General features: G+C 37.0%; 1 protein-coding gene across 1 annotated transcript in view; it reads right to left on the reverse strand.

Annotated features, from left to right (window-relative positions):
- Positions 1-5885: 5885 nt before the first annotated feature.
- Positions 5886-19035, reverse strand: part of CFAP54 (cilia and flagella associated 54) — a gene marked incomplete at both ends in the record, with an annotated part of 53778 nt that continues 40628 nt past the window's right edge. The window contains 5 exons of the mRNA XM_009704306.1: positions 5886-5954; positions 8479-8556; positions 9897-10070; positions 12322-12507; positions 17123-17253. Coding sequence (XP_009702608.1) covers positions 5886-5954; positions 8479-8556; positions 9897-10070; positions 12322-12507; positions 17123-17253 — 638 coding nt within the window. The remainder of the gene's footprint in view (positions 5955-8478; positions 8557-9896; positions 10071-12321; positions 12508-17122; positions 17254-19035) is intronic.

Raw genomic sequence — 19035 nt, forward strand, 5'->3', positions numbered from 1 at the left:
GATCATGTCTTTATTGCATCTATTTATCCTCATTAAGCAATCATTACTCATATTCTATATCATCTAGCATCTGTCTTCTCAGATATCTGTAGCACTCCTACAAGTGTTCTACCCCCACTCAACTTTATGGTCCCAATTGGCTTTTAAACCAGGCATATTTCACTTTTAAGGCCAATACTCGGTATTCTGTTCTATCTTCAATACACAGAATCAAAACCTTTTTCTTGCCCCTAACAATATCCTCTGGCTTTTTTGCTTTATCTCCTCCCTGTGGAGCATAACTGTGTTTACCAACAGGCCAGTAAGCACCTGCCTTCCAAGCCCTGAAACCTCAAAGTTGAGCAATTTTAAATTTTCAGGTTTTTAAGTAAACATGACTAGCATTTTTTGGTTCATTCTGTAATACCCCCACAATTAAATTTTTCCTTCTGTTAGGACCTTTGTTGGCAATTTTTTTATGCTGGTGACTGTGCTGTGTTTCTTCTTGGTGTTTATAAGAAACCACTGGGACAAGGCCCACAGCAAGAAACCCCATTCTTAATGTAGAGCGATGCTGTCGCTGGGAAGGATGAAAGGGCATTCCAAGAAATTGCGCAAAGCTGTAAAAGAGACTCTCTGGGAAAGTTCCCTCACACCTGAGACAGATAGATCTGGCTTGAAGGGAAACTGCCTTGCAGGTGGAAGGGAAATCCTTTCCACAGAGCTTTCCAAATGAGGAGAATCAGGCCATCTCTGGGAATCTCAGCCAAATATACAGCCTGTGACTAATGATTTTGTACAGCCCTCCAGCGGGAAATAAAGAGCTTCCATCTTCCAAGTGCAGGATGCAGGATGCTTTTTGCCTCATGCGCATTCAGATTTTAAAACAGATGAAAAATTCCAATCAATTTCCTACCACTGAGAAGAAAAAAAGATGGTAGTTGCATCGCCACTGACATCATGATGCAGTGTAGAGATACGCAGTCCGGGCAGGACAGCAGAGGCCTTGAGAAGTGGAGGCTCTGGACACAGCAGAGGATCACAGGCATGGGAGAAGGGATGGGGCACATCCCTGGTGCTGGAGACCCCATAGCTACAAATGACTCACCGTCAGTTAAAGTCTCGCAGACCTTATGCTGGACAAAAGCAGTTTTCAGGGGTAACAAAGAGAACTAAAACCGAGTACCTAATGTGTGTAAAACACCATGTATATTGAATTTAGATGTAATGTGGAACTGCAAAACCGTGAAGAAAGAGCAAGATGTAAAAGTGGGTTAAAAATATAAAAATTACCCAAAATGGATCTTAGAGTGAGGGAGGAGAAAGAATCAGCATTGTATTCTGCCTGGCCGATGACTTGCCCTAACAGCTCCTCTCACACACACACTAGCATGGAACCGCTGACGTTCAGACCCAGGGGAGCAGTGGAAGTGTCAGTGAAAAACGGTAAAAATAGTAACAGTTTATATAGTAATTTTAACTGTATTATTACTATTTAAACTTTTTCTACATAGAAGTATTCTTTCTTTCCCCATAATAATTAGACCCGGATATATAGTGATTCTTGGATTAGGCTAAGATTTCAATTATACCAATAAACTTTTAGCTCTATGCATACATTGGTTTCCTCTTTGCCCATAAACAAGGTTTTCAATGTAGCAGCGGTGACAGTAGGTTCTGAATGAGGAGCAGAGTTCCTGGGGGATAAGACCTCTTGGGATGCTGGGGAAAAAACAACCTGGATTTCTTCACAGTTACAATTGTTCTCTAAAGCAGTTTTAAAGTAGTTGGTATTGTTCCACTTGGTAGTGGAATCATAAGGACGTAACAGAGCTATTTAATACACTACATATTGTATGATAATAAAATGTATATAATAATTTTTATAGGATAAACAGAATCTTGATTTTTACCTCTCGCTCTGCCATATTCTAGGAACACAATGCCAGTATCCATGGGGAATGAAGCAAGGCGCGAAGCGTGACGCCCAGACCTCACTCTGTTCCCGTGGTGCAGAGCAGCCACGAGAGCCGTCGGGCCCTTGTGGTTCGCGCGTTGGGAAGACCCACAGCAGAGGGTCCTGTGCCGACCCCGCCAGGCCTCGGTGAGGAGAACACACGGCTGCCAAGAAGCACAGAGCTTTGCCTAGGACACTGTTATTTTTTGGTGGCTGCAGAAATGTTCTTTTCAATTCCGGATGTCTGGCCAGGAACTAGACCAGCCCTGAAGGCGCACTGAGTCTTTATAGAGCTTCGCCCTCCACACAGCTCTCCTGAGAACAGCCCAGATGGACTACAGAGCCGGATCCATCACCTTGTGATGATTTCTTATGAAGCATATTCTGGTTTTCCACTGCGTGACATGGAGATTTTTGGTGTAATTCGCTTCAACACAGACTTTTTTTTTTCTTTGTGCATTAAGTAGAATCCTAAATCATGCTGACATGGGAGACAAATGAGAATAATTCCAATTATCTCTGGGGTTTCAAAGTGGAAAATTAAATTGCAGTGGTAAATATTTGACTTCAGCACTTGCCTCTGGACCCTTTCACCCACTCTATTTTAAAGATTAACCTATGCTTCATATTTTCACTTCTCTCATTTGACAATGTACTCAGTATCTTTAACTCAAAGAAAATCTTTGGCAAACATAAATGGATCTCTTTGCTGGCTTAATTAGTTCAGCATATTAGCCTGTAATTCCAGCAATTAATTCTAGTTCCATCATTATTCTTTTAAAAAAAAAAAATCTTTCTTCTTGGATTTCACTGAAAATGAATTTGGAAACAAATGACTATCCCTTTTACATTGTGTCTCAGTTGAATAATAACTTCAATTCCCTGCCTCTTTCATTCACGGATCTGAAAATATTTTCCAAGTGTTGATGCAGAAAACTTCAAGTCCCTCACTGATGAAGGGATTACTGTTATCTTCAGATAAAGAAACTGAGGCATAGTGAGGCTAATTACTAGGATTATTTTGTTAGATTGATGTCATCCAAAAACTGGATAAATAATTAGGCCAACAAAAAATGAGAGTGAATTGGAGCTGTCGTGGAATTTTAAAACCAGTCACACGCAACTGAATAAATCTGTGTGAAATTACTAATTTCCACATCATAAAATTAATTTAACCAGAAGTCATTTCAGGTGGCTGTATATTTGTAGGCATGACACAAATCCTGTGAATGCCTTGAATATACAACTCTCCATCAAGGCAGCAATATAACTTAAAACTATATTGAAGGAGCATTTGAAAAATGAAGTATTCTAAAACCCATTCAGACCTGTCAATGTTAAGCTCCCTGTTCAATTTCAATTTGAGCCTTAGCACATTCTCAATGATGCAGTTATGAATTACAGGACCAGAGGCTGGTTATGTTCTCAGGACGCTTACTTCAGTTCACAGGACAGACAATACCAAAGGAATTATAAAAAAGAAAAGCAAAAACCCACCCTTTTTTACTGTTCTTTAGTTCCCCATAGGATGCTTCTTGTCCCTCACCCAGGGGATGCACTGCAGATAAAATGTCATCCATTTCTGAATCCTTTCAATTTGTCCCCTCTGTGCTTGCTCCCTCTCTTTCCTTGCCCCGTCCCACAATACGGATAACACAACAGATACGGAAACACTATCCATTCCTTTTGCAGATGTGGAATGGAGAAATATTTCCCTTAAAACTGGAAAAGAATTCGTAAAGCTGCGAGTGGTTCAAAGCTGCCAAGGCGGTTAAGCAGCCCTTTGGTAGTGTTGGATGGGGCAGATCAGTGAGCAGACCCCCAGGCACCAGAACGGCCCTCCCTTACACTTCTGACCGTGAATTCAAAGAAGGTGCCTTTCCTCTCTTCCTTTTTAATTTTGGAGACAGTGACACAGACAAGTATTCTATAGAAATTTAACTGAGCATGGTGTGGACACAAATTTATTCTAGTCTCGCATATTGAAGGCTTTAGTCTGCATTGGTAAGGAAAAACCCACCCAAACTACTATAATACCTAAAACAAGAAGCAATTTACTTTGCAATTAGCTTTATATTTTTTTTCTCTGCAATTACTGGAAACATTTAAATATGAGCATCCTTCCTTACACGCAGATTTTAACTAAGGAGTTTAATTATATGCTGAAAGAAAAATGTTTTCTCCAATGTTTTCTTCTGAAACCTGCATTGAATACTTAATCCTGTGTTTATGAGAGCAAAATCTGCTGCTATGGATACAGTGAGGTCAACGTTTCAACGTTCTTATTTTATTGTGCTGTGTTAAAGGAGATGGTAAGATAATATTTTTGCTTCAACAAAGATATCTTAGAAAATGTAACGTATTTTAAATGCATATGTAAAGCATTTTATTTAATATTTCTCTTTCAAGTATAGGAATTATAACAAGGTCTAGTCTGGCAGCACTGAAGAAACACCTTGTCTGTAATAGAACTTTACTTCCATTTTCACCTGATGCTATAGAGCGTTTTACAAATATTAATTAAGCTGCACAGAAGTCCTATGATAATTCTCAAGGTGGCCTCAAAAAGAAAAAGAAAGGTTTACACTTTTTACAAAGTGCAAGGGAAGACCGAATAGCTTTTCCAAAAAAAAGGCTGCAATTTTCCACTTGTTCCTTGTAAAAGAAAAATGAGTAATGTCAATTTTTATCTTTCCTGCTTTTTGCAGAACTGCAGAACAATAAATTCTTTTAATTGAAAGAATAATGCTAAGGAGTATCTCCTCCAAACTGGCTGTTAGGCCATTGAGTTAAATAACCATTCTAACTCAGTTTTAAAACTGTCTTGCAAAAATACCTTCCCTATCAATTACTCAGTTTTTACTTTCTATCTACTATCTATCTGCTTTCTGTCACTGTATCATAATCCTTCTAATTTCCCTACTACCTGCAGCATTCCAGAAAAGGCTAAACAAAATAAAAAATAGCACAACTTTTTAAAAGCTGCACATAACACAAATATATCCCGTCTTCTTTCTTGTATAGGGATAAAGAAAAATAGCAGAAACCGTCACTCCATTTCTTCCTGTTACTGATCGCATTGAACATACTATGCTGAATCTCTCCCCCCCCGCTCTGTGAAACAAACTTCGCTCAACCAGGTAACATTTCTCTGAAAAGCACAAGCCAAGGTCAATCTGCAATTTCCAAATAGCTCAAAATATTTTATCGCTTTATCACTGGGCTACAGCACAGGGAGAGCCTGACTGAAGTGAAAGGGGCTGACGTTTCAACCCAAGGCTTTTTATTTTTTAAACTGGCTTTTTTTTTTCTTTTCAGAAAAATCCTTTAAATGATGGAGCCATCTGGATGATCATTTTCACCCTCAACAACTGGTGGTGTGTTTTTCTTTAACAAAAGATGGAAAAGTCTGAAATGCTAGTTTCTGCATAGAGGTGTAAAAGAATAAACTCAGTGATGATTTTAGGCCAAAAAAAAAATCTCAGAAATAAAACCAACTTTTGATAACTGCAAAAGCAATTACAAAATTGCTGGTGAGAACAAAACTTCAGGGGAAAAAGCAGTATCTATTAGCGGATGCTAGAAGGCTACAAGCATATTCAGCTTTTCTAAATAATAAGAAATTATTGAAAAGCTAGAAAAACCCCAACAAACTCACTTAATTATAGATGATTGAATAAATCAAATTTTTAATCCTCTTATTAAGAAACCAATTTTAATACATTTAATTCCTAAAAAGAGATTCTAATTTTAAAAACTATTAATTTTTAAATGAAAATTATAAAACACATTAGGAGCCAAGTTCTGGTGTGATTAATGAGGTTGTTTCATTAACACAAGAACTTAAGTCTAAATCTATAGCACTCAGCAACTGATTAAGTTATTGCAAAAATAGAATTTAGCAAAACAGAGAAATGATCCAATCGAAAAGACTTTCTTCAGTTATTACACATCCATTGGCAGGATCAAACATATCTTCCAAACTTGCTATTGATTGCAAAGTAACATCAAATGGGATCTGAAAAAAAAAAAAAAACAAAACTTCATTAAGCTTATAGGTGCCCGAAAGTACATATATACAAATAGCTCCATATTAAAGCCAGAGTTCTGACCTACAACCAATGAGTAAGTTAGAAATACACAGTACCTCAATATAAATTTGTGGTTAATGACATCTCTTGCAGGAAACTAGTAAAATGGGACTAAGAGGAGGAAATGTCTATGAAGAGTCTTGCTCACAATGTTTATCCTGACTGACTGTAGGTAAAATGAAGCTGTCGGACAAGAGCAGCAAGAACAATTAGTTATTTGGAAGGCTTTTCCTAAGATGAGAAGTTGAAAGAATTCAGCTCTCTGTAAAAGGTGAAGCAGAGGGCAACGATGAACTGGTTCACTGGACATGGAGAAGAGCTATTTAGCTGATTTAGATATTAAGAAAAACTAATTAAAGGAAGAGAAGCTTGGAACAGGCTATCTAAAGAGGTTAATTTTTAATGCAATTATTTTAGTTACGAATTTACTTTTAACATTTAAGATTGGAACTCCCAAACACTGTGCTTTATTATCTTCCTCAAGAACATAGCTATTCATGAAATAGCTCTAAAACCAAGACGGCCGATCAATTTTTATTCTTAAAACACGAACAGTCAAATATTTTTCAATGAATAATTCAATAAAAATGCACTTTTTCCACTTAGAAATATAATTCAGTGCTGAATCAAAAGCACCGTAAGACACGCAAACAGAAAAAAGAGAATCAAAGAAGAGAAGCTGGAAACATGATAGGAGTTAAAGTATGACAGCTCGGAGAATGAGAAAACAAATACCACAAATTAGAACTGACTTTGTCCAATTAATTCACAAGAAGATGAGCAACAACAAAGCGTGTGGTGGGGAAAAATGATCTAAACATACATAAAAGCAATATATCTGCTGCCTTCTCCTGCATGCTTGAAAACAAAGGGCATGTACTACCCTACGGTATACGTAGTCACACTCTGAGCTTTCCAACTCTCACCAAGAAGACTGGGTAATGCGCACAACTTATTTGAAAGTTTGGAAATACTACTTAGAAATACACTGTACATAATGAAGTGCTGAACACTCTACAAGTTCTGTTGGCTTCAGAGAAGAATGAAGATACTCAGCATCTGGACAGGTTAGGCTTCAGTTGGTCAACCAAATCTGCCATATCTAACAGGATCTTAGTTTGAAGTCTCCATCTGAAACTTTGTGATGAAAAGCCCATTATTCCACATGTTGAAACATTTTAGCTTGTTGTGGTATTTAGCCAGAATAAGACAGAGCAGTTAACATCATATTTGTACTGGAAGGACACCACTAAATCCGCTCCCTCATTTTCATCATAGACCCACAAATAGAAGGAGGCAAAGTGAAGAGGGATTCATGAGAATTTAAAACCGGTCCAGGAGGTCCATGGGATTCTATGAAAGCTCAGCTGTACCTTTCCCTAGGTATCTGTCAAATCTCTCTACCATGGAAGACATTTCAGTGGGACTGTGAAAAGTACAGTTTTGCAGAATGAATGCACGTGTATTTTGATGCATTGACAAAGTGAGACTGAGTGATGCGAAGGTCCGGGAGTCATTTGAAAGAGACCTTCAGGATGGATAAGAAGGGGTGGCAAGAATGATGCAATATGTATAAAAGGCGAGTATGAACTCAGTGGTACCAGACGGCAGGATGGAAAGGACAGCGTTATAGATTCTCCCTTCTGTAATAGGCCTCTAGCCAAACTGTTCCCAGATAAAACTTGGGATTCTTTTCTGGTAGGAAGAGCTACCTGACTGGAAAAGGAGAGTACAGCGGATACCTCATCCATTACCAATCCGTTGTGAACAATTAGAGGCAAGATATTTGAGGATTAGTAGGGGGGGTGACATGTTACGGTGGGTTGCAAAATCTTCCTTGGAAATTCCTTGAGCCCTGGCAACTGAGGTCCTTTCCTGGTACCTCGAGGGTGGCTGAAACACTGACCGGTGCTGCTGCCCACTGCGGGCCAGCTCATGTAGTCTCCTCTGGGAGACTGACTACAACTGGGTACAAGATGAATACAACAGTGTGGACAAAAAAATGGCATGCTATCTCTCAGGTCATGTCATGGGCAAGGCAGAGAAAGGTAAAGAAAATAGAAGGAAAGCCTGACTAACCGTAAAAACATAAGGATGGAAGGAAATTGCATTTGGCAATTGCATTGTGGAAATTCACTGGCATCTGCGTAAGCAATAACCAGAGAATGGTGGATAAGCTAAATGAACCCATTGTGAGTGACAGTCATTTTCAATATATTTTTGTATGTATAAAAAGGTGATTCTAATGAACAGTGAAGCTATTCAGTTTGTAATCATGCACATTTTGTATTGTATTTGTAAAGATGAAAAAAATAAAACCCAAACAGACAGCCCAACAACGTATGAGAAAAAAATGGGAAGATACGTAGTGGTATAATCCATGTTTCAGTTTAACTGAGCAATTGTTTTATTTTAGAAAGCAGATTTTTACTATTAATGAGAACAGCATACCTCAGTTAATGGGACAGACAGGGCTGGAACAACAGACAGCAGTGCTTTGACTTCAGATAAACACCTTTTAGCCATTTCCTAATGGTATAAAACAAGAAAAAACTCATGCTGTACTGTCAGTCTCCTCTGATAAGCTAACAGATGGCTTAGCTTTACAAAATTTTTCAGAACAATCAAGTTTTCAGTTGTTCTAATTGAATTCACAGCAAAATAAACCTTAGCTGATGAATATAAATTTTCTGCAACACAAATAGTTGTGTTTGCTCTACAAACACAAGTGCCCAAACCTTGCAGTTTCTACGGAGGCAAAATTGTCCCTGGCTCAGGTATTAAATCCAGTGAGTGAGCATACTTTTGCTACGTGTTTACTGAAGACATTATAAACAAACACCCTGACAAGATGATATTTATACATGTATAATGCATGGCATGTTAATCTGATTAGTATTCTAAACACTATTTTTCCAATTACTGACATATATTAATGAAAGTTTGAGCAAAACCCTTCAGGTAATCAGAAACGCCCGCTAAAGGACAGCTCTGTCTGCCCTCCTGAAAACACTGCGATTGGCCAAGACAGCATTTGTTCTCCAAGCTGGTCAAAATACAGCCTCGTAATAATGGCACAGTGCACAATTGTCACTGTTTCACAGCATCCATCAGACAAAATGACAGCCTCTACATCATTAATCATTTCATATAATAGATATAAAGAGAATCCTGTCACATGATAAATGTCTCCCACTTTGAAAATAAACGTCTATTTTGCCTTGGCATTTATCAAGCAGAAGTTATGCTGTGGCAACATTCTATTCCAATGACATTATCTCAAACAGACCACATGGAAAATTCTGAAATTACCTCTTTTGTGTGTGGATGGGGGGCGGGGGGGGGAGTGTTATTTGGTTGTGGACCATATTCAGCCTTGCTAATAAAAAGAAAAGAGGAAGGTGGCATAGAGAAAATGAAAATAAATTCACTGCCAGCTTTAGTCCTCTCTCAATAACGTTATTAGAAGGTTCTTATTTCAGAAACCATCACTGCCCATTTTGCATTGAAGATGTGTAACTGATTTTTAAAAAGCGCTTTTGGGTTGATCCCCATGCTAATTTAACACTCTGCCAAGCTTTTTCAGACGTAGATTACTATAAATTAGGCAGCAATTTTCAAATCTATGTACCAGAAGATGTAGCCTTTATTTTCAAGTGGAAAGCTGAAGATGCCTGATATTTTTGTAAAGTGACAAGCAATATATAAGGAAAAGAAAAAGTTAAGTGAAAAGTGAAAATATTTCAACATTTCTCGAGGGAAGTTTAATGTTTTATGTCTGCCTTCCAAGTTACCTGTCATTTATTTCCCTGAAACAGACATCTTAAATAAAGTCAGACATATTTAAGAGCAGAACTGTTCTCACTTACTTGGGTTTTTTCATCAAGATGCACTTTTGCAACATTCATTTTGGGTTCTTTTGAAGGAATTCTTTCCAAAGTTTCACTTTGTTCAAAAAAACTTGTAGGTTCTGAAGCTGAAAACAAGCTTTTAGAAATTGGTATCAACATTTCAACTTGCTGCTTCAGAGTAGATAATTTCTTCTGTAAAGAAATAATTCTGAAAGAAGACAAGCTTTGTTGTTTCCAGGTTGTAATTAAACCAACCTAGCTTTTATTACATATTGATTAGGTTCTACATTTTCATTTATATCAAGACTGGTCTCATGATTTTACAAAAAGAAGTTTTCCATTAAAGAAAGTGGAAACATGGAATGCATTATCTTTTTGCATTAAAAATGGTAAGAAGTAGTATTTTAAGTATGCCTCTCCAAGAAGATTTTCTCATCCAACCAGCACAAGAGTGGCAGGGGCTGCAACTGTTATTCCTTCCCCTCCACCTGCTCAGCAGTTCCAAAAATTCTGAGGCTAGATGAAGGACAAGGAAGAAGTAATGAAAAATGTCATCAGATGTAAAATGAAGGGCTGAGGCTGGAGCTACAACTGAGAAAAATTCTTGGATGCTCAGAGTTGTAATATGAGATGGAGAAAGTAGATGATCCAGTGAGAGAACGGGAATAACTGCTGGGACTGCTTCTTAGATTTGCTAGCGTTATCTTACGTCGCTATGCCAGTGTAATATAATTAGCATGTGTTACTCAGTTCTTTAAGAATCAAAACTAAAATGCTAATGTACTGAAAAGGCGTATGTTTGGATGGGTTTAATGCTGTGTACAACATCTTACAGTTTTTACAGTGAAAAATCTCTGAAAAATGAAAATGAATGCTTTTAAAGATTTACAGCTCTTTGATACTTTGTACTTTATTTTCTCTCATCCTAAATGGTTGACTGATCTTTAATATAGCATGAAATAACAGGATAAACTCAGTGATTATTTACCTAGCCAACGGAATCCACAAGTGGCCTGAAAACGTAGACATTGAACTGAAAATCTTGATGTTGCTAATCTTGACAGGCTTTGTATTATAAGCATAAAGTAGCAAAACCTGTAAAAGAGATGGAACGGGTGAGCTATAATGCAGTATGGTACAGCAGACTTGAGCTATTTCAGTGAAACTATGTAGTAACTATCAAATGCAGCGTACTGATGAAGACTTCGCTAACTGACTTTCACAAAAGGGGGAAGTGTGGCCTCATGAATTTGTATCATACTCAGTTTTTATAGGTTTTAAAGCAATTTAATTATGGATATCATTTATACAGGTTTGAAAATTAATCATATCCTATAGAATCACTATCAGAATCCCAGTGCTGTCCTGATCCTGGTCAATCAATCCCACTTATGTTCATGTCCAAACTTCCATCTTCACGTAGGCTGAACAGAGAGCTTTTACTGAATTTCCAAAGGCCCTGTGTAATTAGTTAAATTTGCTATACGGCCTTGTGCATGGCTGTCGTCACGTTAGGTATGAATCCGTAAAGTGCACATAACTCACCAATCTAATAAAGCTGTATCAATATAAGACCACAAGAAAATGAAATAGAATGCTCTCATCTTTCACTAAAATAATTTACTATTATGATTGAAAATATGCTTCCTAGTGGTAGCTGAATATTTTGACTATATGGAGAATGTCAAGAATATGGCATTCATATATTTGTTGTTTCCAAGAGTTGTTTCTGGATCTTTAATGATCTGCAAGGTCATGCTAAAGTAACCTGCAAAACTATATTGAAAAGTAGATTATTTGCACTAACTTCACAGGGCTTCTATCAGCTTACTAATAGAGATGAAAAGGGCTAGTAGAAATTTTGACACTGATCTGCTATGCCAAAAAGTTTGGAGATCATGGATTTCTATTGCAGGAGCAGAAATTTTACCTACATGCTGTTCTCTTGTTTAAAAATAAAACAAATTCCATGTCTTAGTCTCTTGCTTTCCTGCAACCCTCTTTCATGTTTAGTCTGATTTCTTAGGGAAATGAGGTTTACAAAATCCCGTTTTCCCTGTATATATGTCTCTTTGCTTTTCCAACAGCCTTCCACCAAACAATATTGTTCGAATGTTATCAGTCAGCTCTAACCAAACTTAATAGAGTGAAGGTCTTAAAGACATCGAGGACCTGCAACAGGCATGAATACAACACGGCCTGGAAGCTCTATATGGTCAACAAAGTAGTTCTTTGACCCACCACCAAAAAACTGTCAGGGCACTCTGCTTGTCCTGCATAGCAGGTTTGTGGCACAGTAAATACATAGCTCCCTGCTGGCCAACTTGTCAATCAGCATATGTATAATTCAGTTAAAAAGCTGATCACTCATAACACAAATATTCATTGGAAATGAGACTTAATTTGTTCCAACACCTAAGGAAGTGCTTTGGTGTAGTTATACCTTAGTCTCTGTGTCGTTTGATGGCTTTGCCAGAGGAGGAATGTACCACTGAATGTTAATTTCCTTGGTTGAAGCATTTGCTGCCCTACTCTCCGTCTGACTGTCTGCTTCTGCGATGACAGCAACCTGAGAACCTGTTCTCACATGTGACATCTTTGATGGAATTCCAGTAATTTCAAGAGACATCTGAAACACAGAAGAAAATTTTAAATTGTATTTTTTCTAATGTAACATGCAAAATCTGTTATAATCTAGTGTCTACTAGAATCGGTATGACTTGCAGTCCTGCACAAATATATGCTTATTTAGATAAATGGGTAGTTTTAAAAGGTGCCCATTTTACCAAGTTAAGGCTTTTCAAAGTTCATCTGTTGAGACATTTCTAAAGGTAATGCAAAGGACCACTGGGCTGACCTAGAGACACTTACAGTAACAATGATTGTGACCTTTGACTTATCTTCATTGTGGCATCACGTTTATTTGACATGTTGACCATACAAAATTTAGGGCTGAAAAAGTAATTTGTCGGCTCTACATATTGTTAATTAAAATAGCAATCTGAATGTTAGAGTAGTGCTTTATTTATGTTTCCCTATTTGTTTTCGCATTAATTTTCTCATTTCTCATGCAACTAACAAAGGGTGATACCTACTGAAAATTCAGTCACTTAATTTGTGAGGATTTGTCATATGTCATATTTGCTAAAATATATATGGAACATTAGCAGGCTATTCATCAAATAGTTACTGTTTGGCTGTCATTTACCAGGGAAGTAACGGAGGACTACGGTCAACCAACATTCATTCATGAATAAAAGGGGTTTTTTTAATTGTAAAATATTTGATTTAAAAGTTGAACAGTGCCATATAATTTCTACCTTTTAAAGCATTATGCAGATCTGCAAAGGACAGAGGAGGCCAAACAGTGACATTTGGGGGGAACACTGAAGCTATTTGAAAGGTTGTTAGTGTCTCCATCATTGCTTCCAGTGTGGATGCTGAAAACAGCTGCCTGAGGAGTTAGTTCTTTTTTAATTTTGATTGTTCATGCTGAAAAAAACCTGGGGAATTTTACCCACTTTACTTTCAGAAAATACAGCTCATGACCGATACAGGGCAGTAAATCCAGGCGAGCAGAAGATGGATTTTTCACAGTGACGTAATCTTACTTCATAAAGCCAGTTCCCATCCCGCATCAAAATAGAGTAGAAGTGAAGATGAAATCATGCATGCTGAAGTCATTCATTCGAGCATATGGATATGCCTTCAGTCTGGCATGGGACAACGAACAGGGAATGATCCATGCCACATAGACTCTAAACACTGCGGCAGTGCTAACAGTGGCCACAACCTGTGGTACGCCCTGAGGTGTGCATGGATCACCCACCTTCTACAAGGATCTTCTACAGTTGGGACCTTTAGTTTGGCAATAAATCCTCCACTATCCTGCTAGCATGGACTGTGAACAAAATTAATTGAGAACACCTCTATGGAGGTGGGAACAACCTAATTTATGCTGTGCCTCTGAACTAGAGCTCTTAAAAGGCCATTTTACAATATGTATTTCTTTCTAAAATGCATGGTATGTTTTCTTTTTCACTGAACAGCATCTTTTATTATTTACATCATATTAAATCTTTTTGAGGAAGGATATTACAACTGCTTTTGTCAAACTGGAGGGTTGCTGAATTACAGACATAAATATTTATCTACTCAACTTTCTCAAAAGCCTGAAAACAACAAACTGTCTTAGGTGTTTCCAGTCCTACATACTATCGTGGAGTAGAATCAAAAACAAGCATGCAAAATGTAAGAGGGCACACAGTTTTAATTATAGCTGCCTTAATGTAATTTGGATTCTTTGTTCAGCAGAGCTGAAAAAAAAAACTTCAAGAGTCAAAAATAGAGTCACAAAGACACATGTCAGTGAAACAAGCTTGTACATAAAAATCATATCTATTTGTACTGTTAAAAATCCCAGTATCAAATTACAGTAACATTTTTAAAATAACTTCTACAGCCTTCTGAATAGTTAAAGCTTCTAAAAATGTTTTGATAAAAATCAATGAAGCTTAGAATTAAAAAAAGTAAGAGCTTTATGCTTGTTAGCTGTCTACAACAGTGAAGCTAACACATGATTATGCAGCTTGCACCTGTCACGAACATGACAGCGAGCTCTGAAGCTTATTATTCTAGGCAGTGTAATACTAATTATGTCAAAAAAAGAGCAGACAGAGTAAAATAATTTTTGATATACAATGGCTGTTATAAATGTCACATACCATATATTTACAATTTATTCAGTGGCACAGTCAGCTCTTTGTTGGGAAATGAGTAATGATGTGCTGTCCAACACTGCAAAAAGTTCACCAACTCTAGAAGAGCTACTTTCACAAAAGTATCTTAATCCATTTTTATAAGATAATAAGTTCTCACTCCTCAAGGCTCCCCTGTCTCCATCTAATACTGAACATAATAGGTAAAAAATAAACCATAGAGAGTAACCTGTCATTTTAATTTTTTAGTATGAGGATAATTATTAATGTGAGAAGTGGGATGGGGAAACTTTGAAGACAATTATTTTTACATTGAATCTTCAAAGACTTTTACCATTCAATATTCAATACATATGCCATGGTCAGTGTAGACTGCAGAATTCCAGATCAAGATTTCTCTGAGTAATATAGTCTGAGCTGTCTACATTTGAAAGCTCAAATAGGGTGTTCACAAGCCAGAGATCTGAAAAGATTGATTTTCTAGCCAGCTGATAATCACTGAAAAAATTGGCACAGAAGGTCTTCAATGGATTTTGAGAAAATATAAATTATATGTGTTTTAAAAATCATGTTTTATTATAGACCAAGTTAACAATATAGAGGCTTTTACATACAAATGACAGAGCAAACATCAGGACAGTTTTGCTATGAAACATGGAGATCTACAAGATAAAAAGCCTCCGTCCTACCAAATAACACAGGCTACTTAATTAACTAATAATAAAATCTTAAATATCACTCTGCTTAATCTTCTAGAGTCTAAATACACTGGGCATGGGATAGAGATCATTTTTGCAGGAATGAGTAACATGAGGATATTTCCATTTGCTAACTATGTCCTTCACAGCTTGCACAGGATTTTGGTTTTGCACTGATCCTCTGCATAATGAATTTCATTCTTCTGTAGTGCTCTCAGAAGTTGTCACCGTTGGAACTAGCAAGAATTGGAGCAAAATGCAAGTATAATACATATTTTTGAAACACCAGAAAGAAAATAAGTACCTTTGAAGGATCAGCTGGCCTACCAAGTGGCAATTCTACATCATGGAGCTCTTCTGGGAAGTTCTCAAGACAACACACTGAATATTCACACAAATGGTTTTTAAGAAAGGAATGCATTTCTGCTATGCGTAGAACAATCCCTGTGTCAAAAAGAGAACTATGGTGTCCATCTCTTGTAGTAAATGATCCAGGTCCTGAGTTAGGGGCAGCTTTGAAAAGAGATTTTTTATTACATTATCATTTGCCATTAAAAAGTAAAGTTTCTACAGCAAGTTAATAGTCATCAATTTTGAAAATATAGTAAGATATGTAAATCGACTCAATATCAAGTAAATGCATTGCCAACAATTATACTGATTGTCCTTAAATATTACCAGGTTATGCTATTTGTATTGTAATTTTTCACTGGAAATTGGATACTGAAACAAGTTCTGTCTAGCCGTTATAAAGTAGCATAAACCCCAAAACTGCACCTCCCATTTTAGGTACTTAAATTTAGATGTGCAAGCATCAGTACATTCAGTAGATGTCTAAGCACCCTCTAGAATAAATGTGAATTTATTCAATACAGTCAAAAGAAGCTCTAAGAGCTCTTAAGACCCTAATTTAGACAGCTCGTGGCTGATCAGCTGAGTTGCTTCCTAGGCTCCATCCCTGGTGACTACGGCTGAGATATACACATGTTTTGACACCTACTTGTAGATGCCTTACTGTCCTTCTGGTTCTGTGGTGAGGTGGAATACTTCCCTTTCATTTGGTGCCACAAGGAGAAAACTCCACCCTCTCTGAAATCATCATTTTCAGAGTTGCTAGCTTGCTTTCTGGGCAGCACCTATATGTACAACCTTGTTCTGTTCTCACCTAGCAGGTTGTCACTTACATATCCAGCAGCAGGCCATCAGATGCAGATGCAGAGTATTAGGGCCCTGAAATTAATGGATTCTCACTCGTTTGAAAGGTCCTATCTTTTACCATCTTTTGTTTACACTGAAATAAAGCAGTACGCTGGGGTTTTAGTCAAAACACGTTCAATAATGCTCAGCCTTCCCATTTACACTACACTCGGTTCTCACAAACGGGACCCCAAACTGAAAAGATTTCTTTCTGATGTGACTTAAGTCTGACATATCTAGAACTAAAAATAAACAGAGATTATGAATTTTTTAAAAGTGCTTCGGATACAGTAATAGCAAGTAAGTTTTGAGGGATGAATTTCCTGGTATCATGGAGGCTTATGAATAATTATGAAAAAAGGTAATAATATCTTCACTTACAACACTTGTAAACTGACATAAATCTAGATTTCAGTGAAGATTTTTTCACATTTATACAATTTAAAGGAACTCCAAATGAGACTATCTCCTCAGATGATGGCCTTTGAATCTGACACTGTTGGCCTCCAAGAACAAGATCTCCATCTATGTCAGTTTTCTAGAAGGAAGAAAAATTCATACCAAATAGAAGGGTTGGGTTATAAAGTCTTTTTAAATAACTGTGGTAGCGAATTAGGTGAACCCATGTTACTATCTCTTTCTTCCAGCTGGCCTTGGTGGTAAGACTTTCTGTTCCTTCACTGTGGCTCTCCTTGTCTTGTATGAGTTGTTTGTTTTCAGTAGAAGATGCTTTGGGACTTTCAGAGACAACATTGTATCCATCTGCAAATCCAATAACAGTTCAACAATACACATTAAGTGAATGGTTGCAATTCAAAAGCTATTTCTGCATTGTGTTGGAATTGACTAATCTGTAACTAAAAATGTAACGTGTCAACCTGGTTATGTTTTTCATAAGAGGAAAATTCTTTCTATTCTGCTTTAATATTAGTTGAATTAGTAAAGAAAAGATTTCTCAGATCATGGCGAGGAACCTGACTGGTCCTTGCAAGAAGCTAAAAGGGGTAGAGAGCAAGCTGCTCGTGCTCTCTCTCGGAATGTAAATATAAACCCGTTATTTCTATATATTGTTCAATAGCAGATATTTGTTATATGAAAACAATACTAGGAGTCATCAGTCATAACTGCAGCAGTTGAACTTCCCAGTTAAATTGACCTGAACTCAGAAGACTTAGGTACTCTGAAATTTTATTGTTAGCTTCGATCCAGTCCCTTTTAGATATTAAGCACATTATCAATGAAATGTGTTCTTGATTATGGACTAAAAAAAAAATTTTTTTTTTGGTGCTACCTAAAAGTTATAACTATGCAAAAAGAGGAAAAAAATTATCAGTACAGTTATCACTATATCACTGCTTACTTTCCTTTTTTTTTTTCGCTGTATTAGTACATGGCGGTCTCAAAAGCCTACACAATTCTTCTGCTCTGTTTCACATTCCAAATTGAACAAACATTATGTTACAGTAATCCCTAACAGTAAACTTCCAGAAAATAAGTATGTGTGCTTCTACAAAATCTGAATGTCTCCGTTATTCCTGATATTTCACTGTCAATTCTGAAAACAGAATTTAGCTAAAATGGCCACATTGTTTATAGATGAAACTTAAACAATTTGTTTCACTAATGGCTTTACAGAAAATATTTAGGATGCTGTGCTGATCATTTCCATTTCAATTTACCTTCATATATTTTGGCCTACTATTGCTTTTCTACATTTTCTATTCTTCTTTGTATTGCCTGACAGAACTATCAGGAGAAACACCTGCTGCATTTGTTAAAAGACAAAATGATCTGTTAATTATCAGCAAACGGAGCTAGTACAAAACAATCAGATTGATGGAAAGTCTTACCATACAACACTTGTTTTCATAAACCAAAACACATACGTTTAAACACTGTACAGTAAACAGACATTGCTCAGCTTTGCCAGCAACTATCAGGCAGAGCAATTCAATCTTTGTCAGTCACTTGGGATGATTGAAATTAAGCCACCGAACCAAAATTTTATCACTAAATTAATGGTTCCCAGTTTAAAAATAAATGTAGATATTTTGCCTTAGTGTTTATATAACATCTGGCAACCCTTATCCCAGAATTCCTAGTTTCACTGATCTTTTTTTAATCAAAAACTTGCAGTTCATCAGCTCCATTAACTGTAAAATAAATGCAGAAGTTGGAAATAAACTGGGCAAAGGCAAAGTTCTACCAAGCTAATGGAAGCATCTCTAAATGATAATCCATTGGACTGGAAAGACAGTGAAAATTTTTTTATTATACTGACTTTGACTTTTAGAATACAGTACCCAGGCAGATAACTTTGCAAGAGTTTGGGTTGTTGGTTTTGGTGTTTGGGGGTTTTTTGGGGTGTAGGTGGGGAGGGGCAGGGAGAGACAAGCTATTCAACACCAAAAAATCAAAAGAAAAACTGAAAAACTCCAAGGAAAAACTAATATACTTAGGGAAAAAAAATCTGTTCTAAGCTGGTGCTTGGAAAAAAAAAAAAAAAACAAAACCAAAACCCAAACCAGTGCTGACTGATAGGGG

This window comes from Cariama cristata, unplaced genomic scaffold (genome assembly GCF_000690535.1).
Source record: "Cariama cristata isolate BGI_N322 unplaced genomic scaffold, ASM69053v1 scaffold7787, whole genome shotgun sequence".
NCBI lineage: Eukaryota > Metazoa > Chordata > Aves > Cariamiformes > Cariamidae > Cariama > Cariama cristata.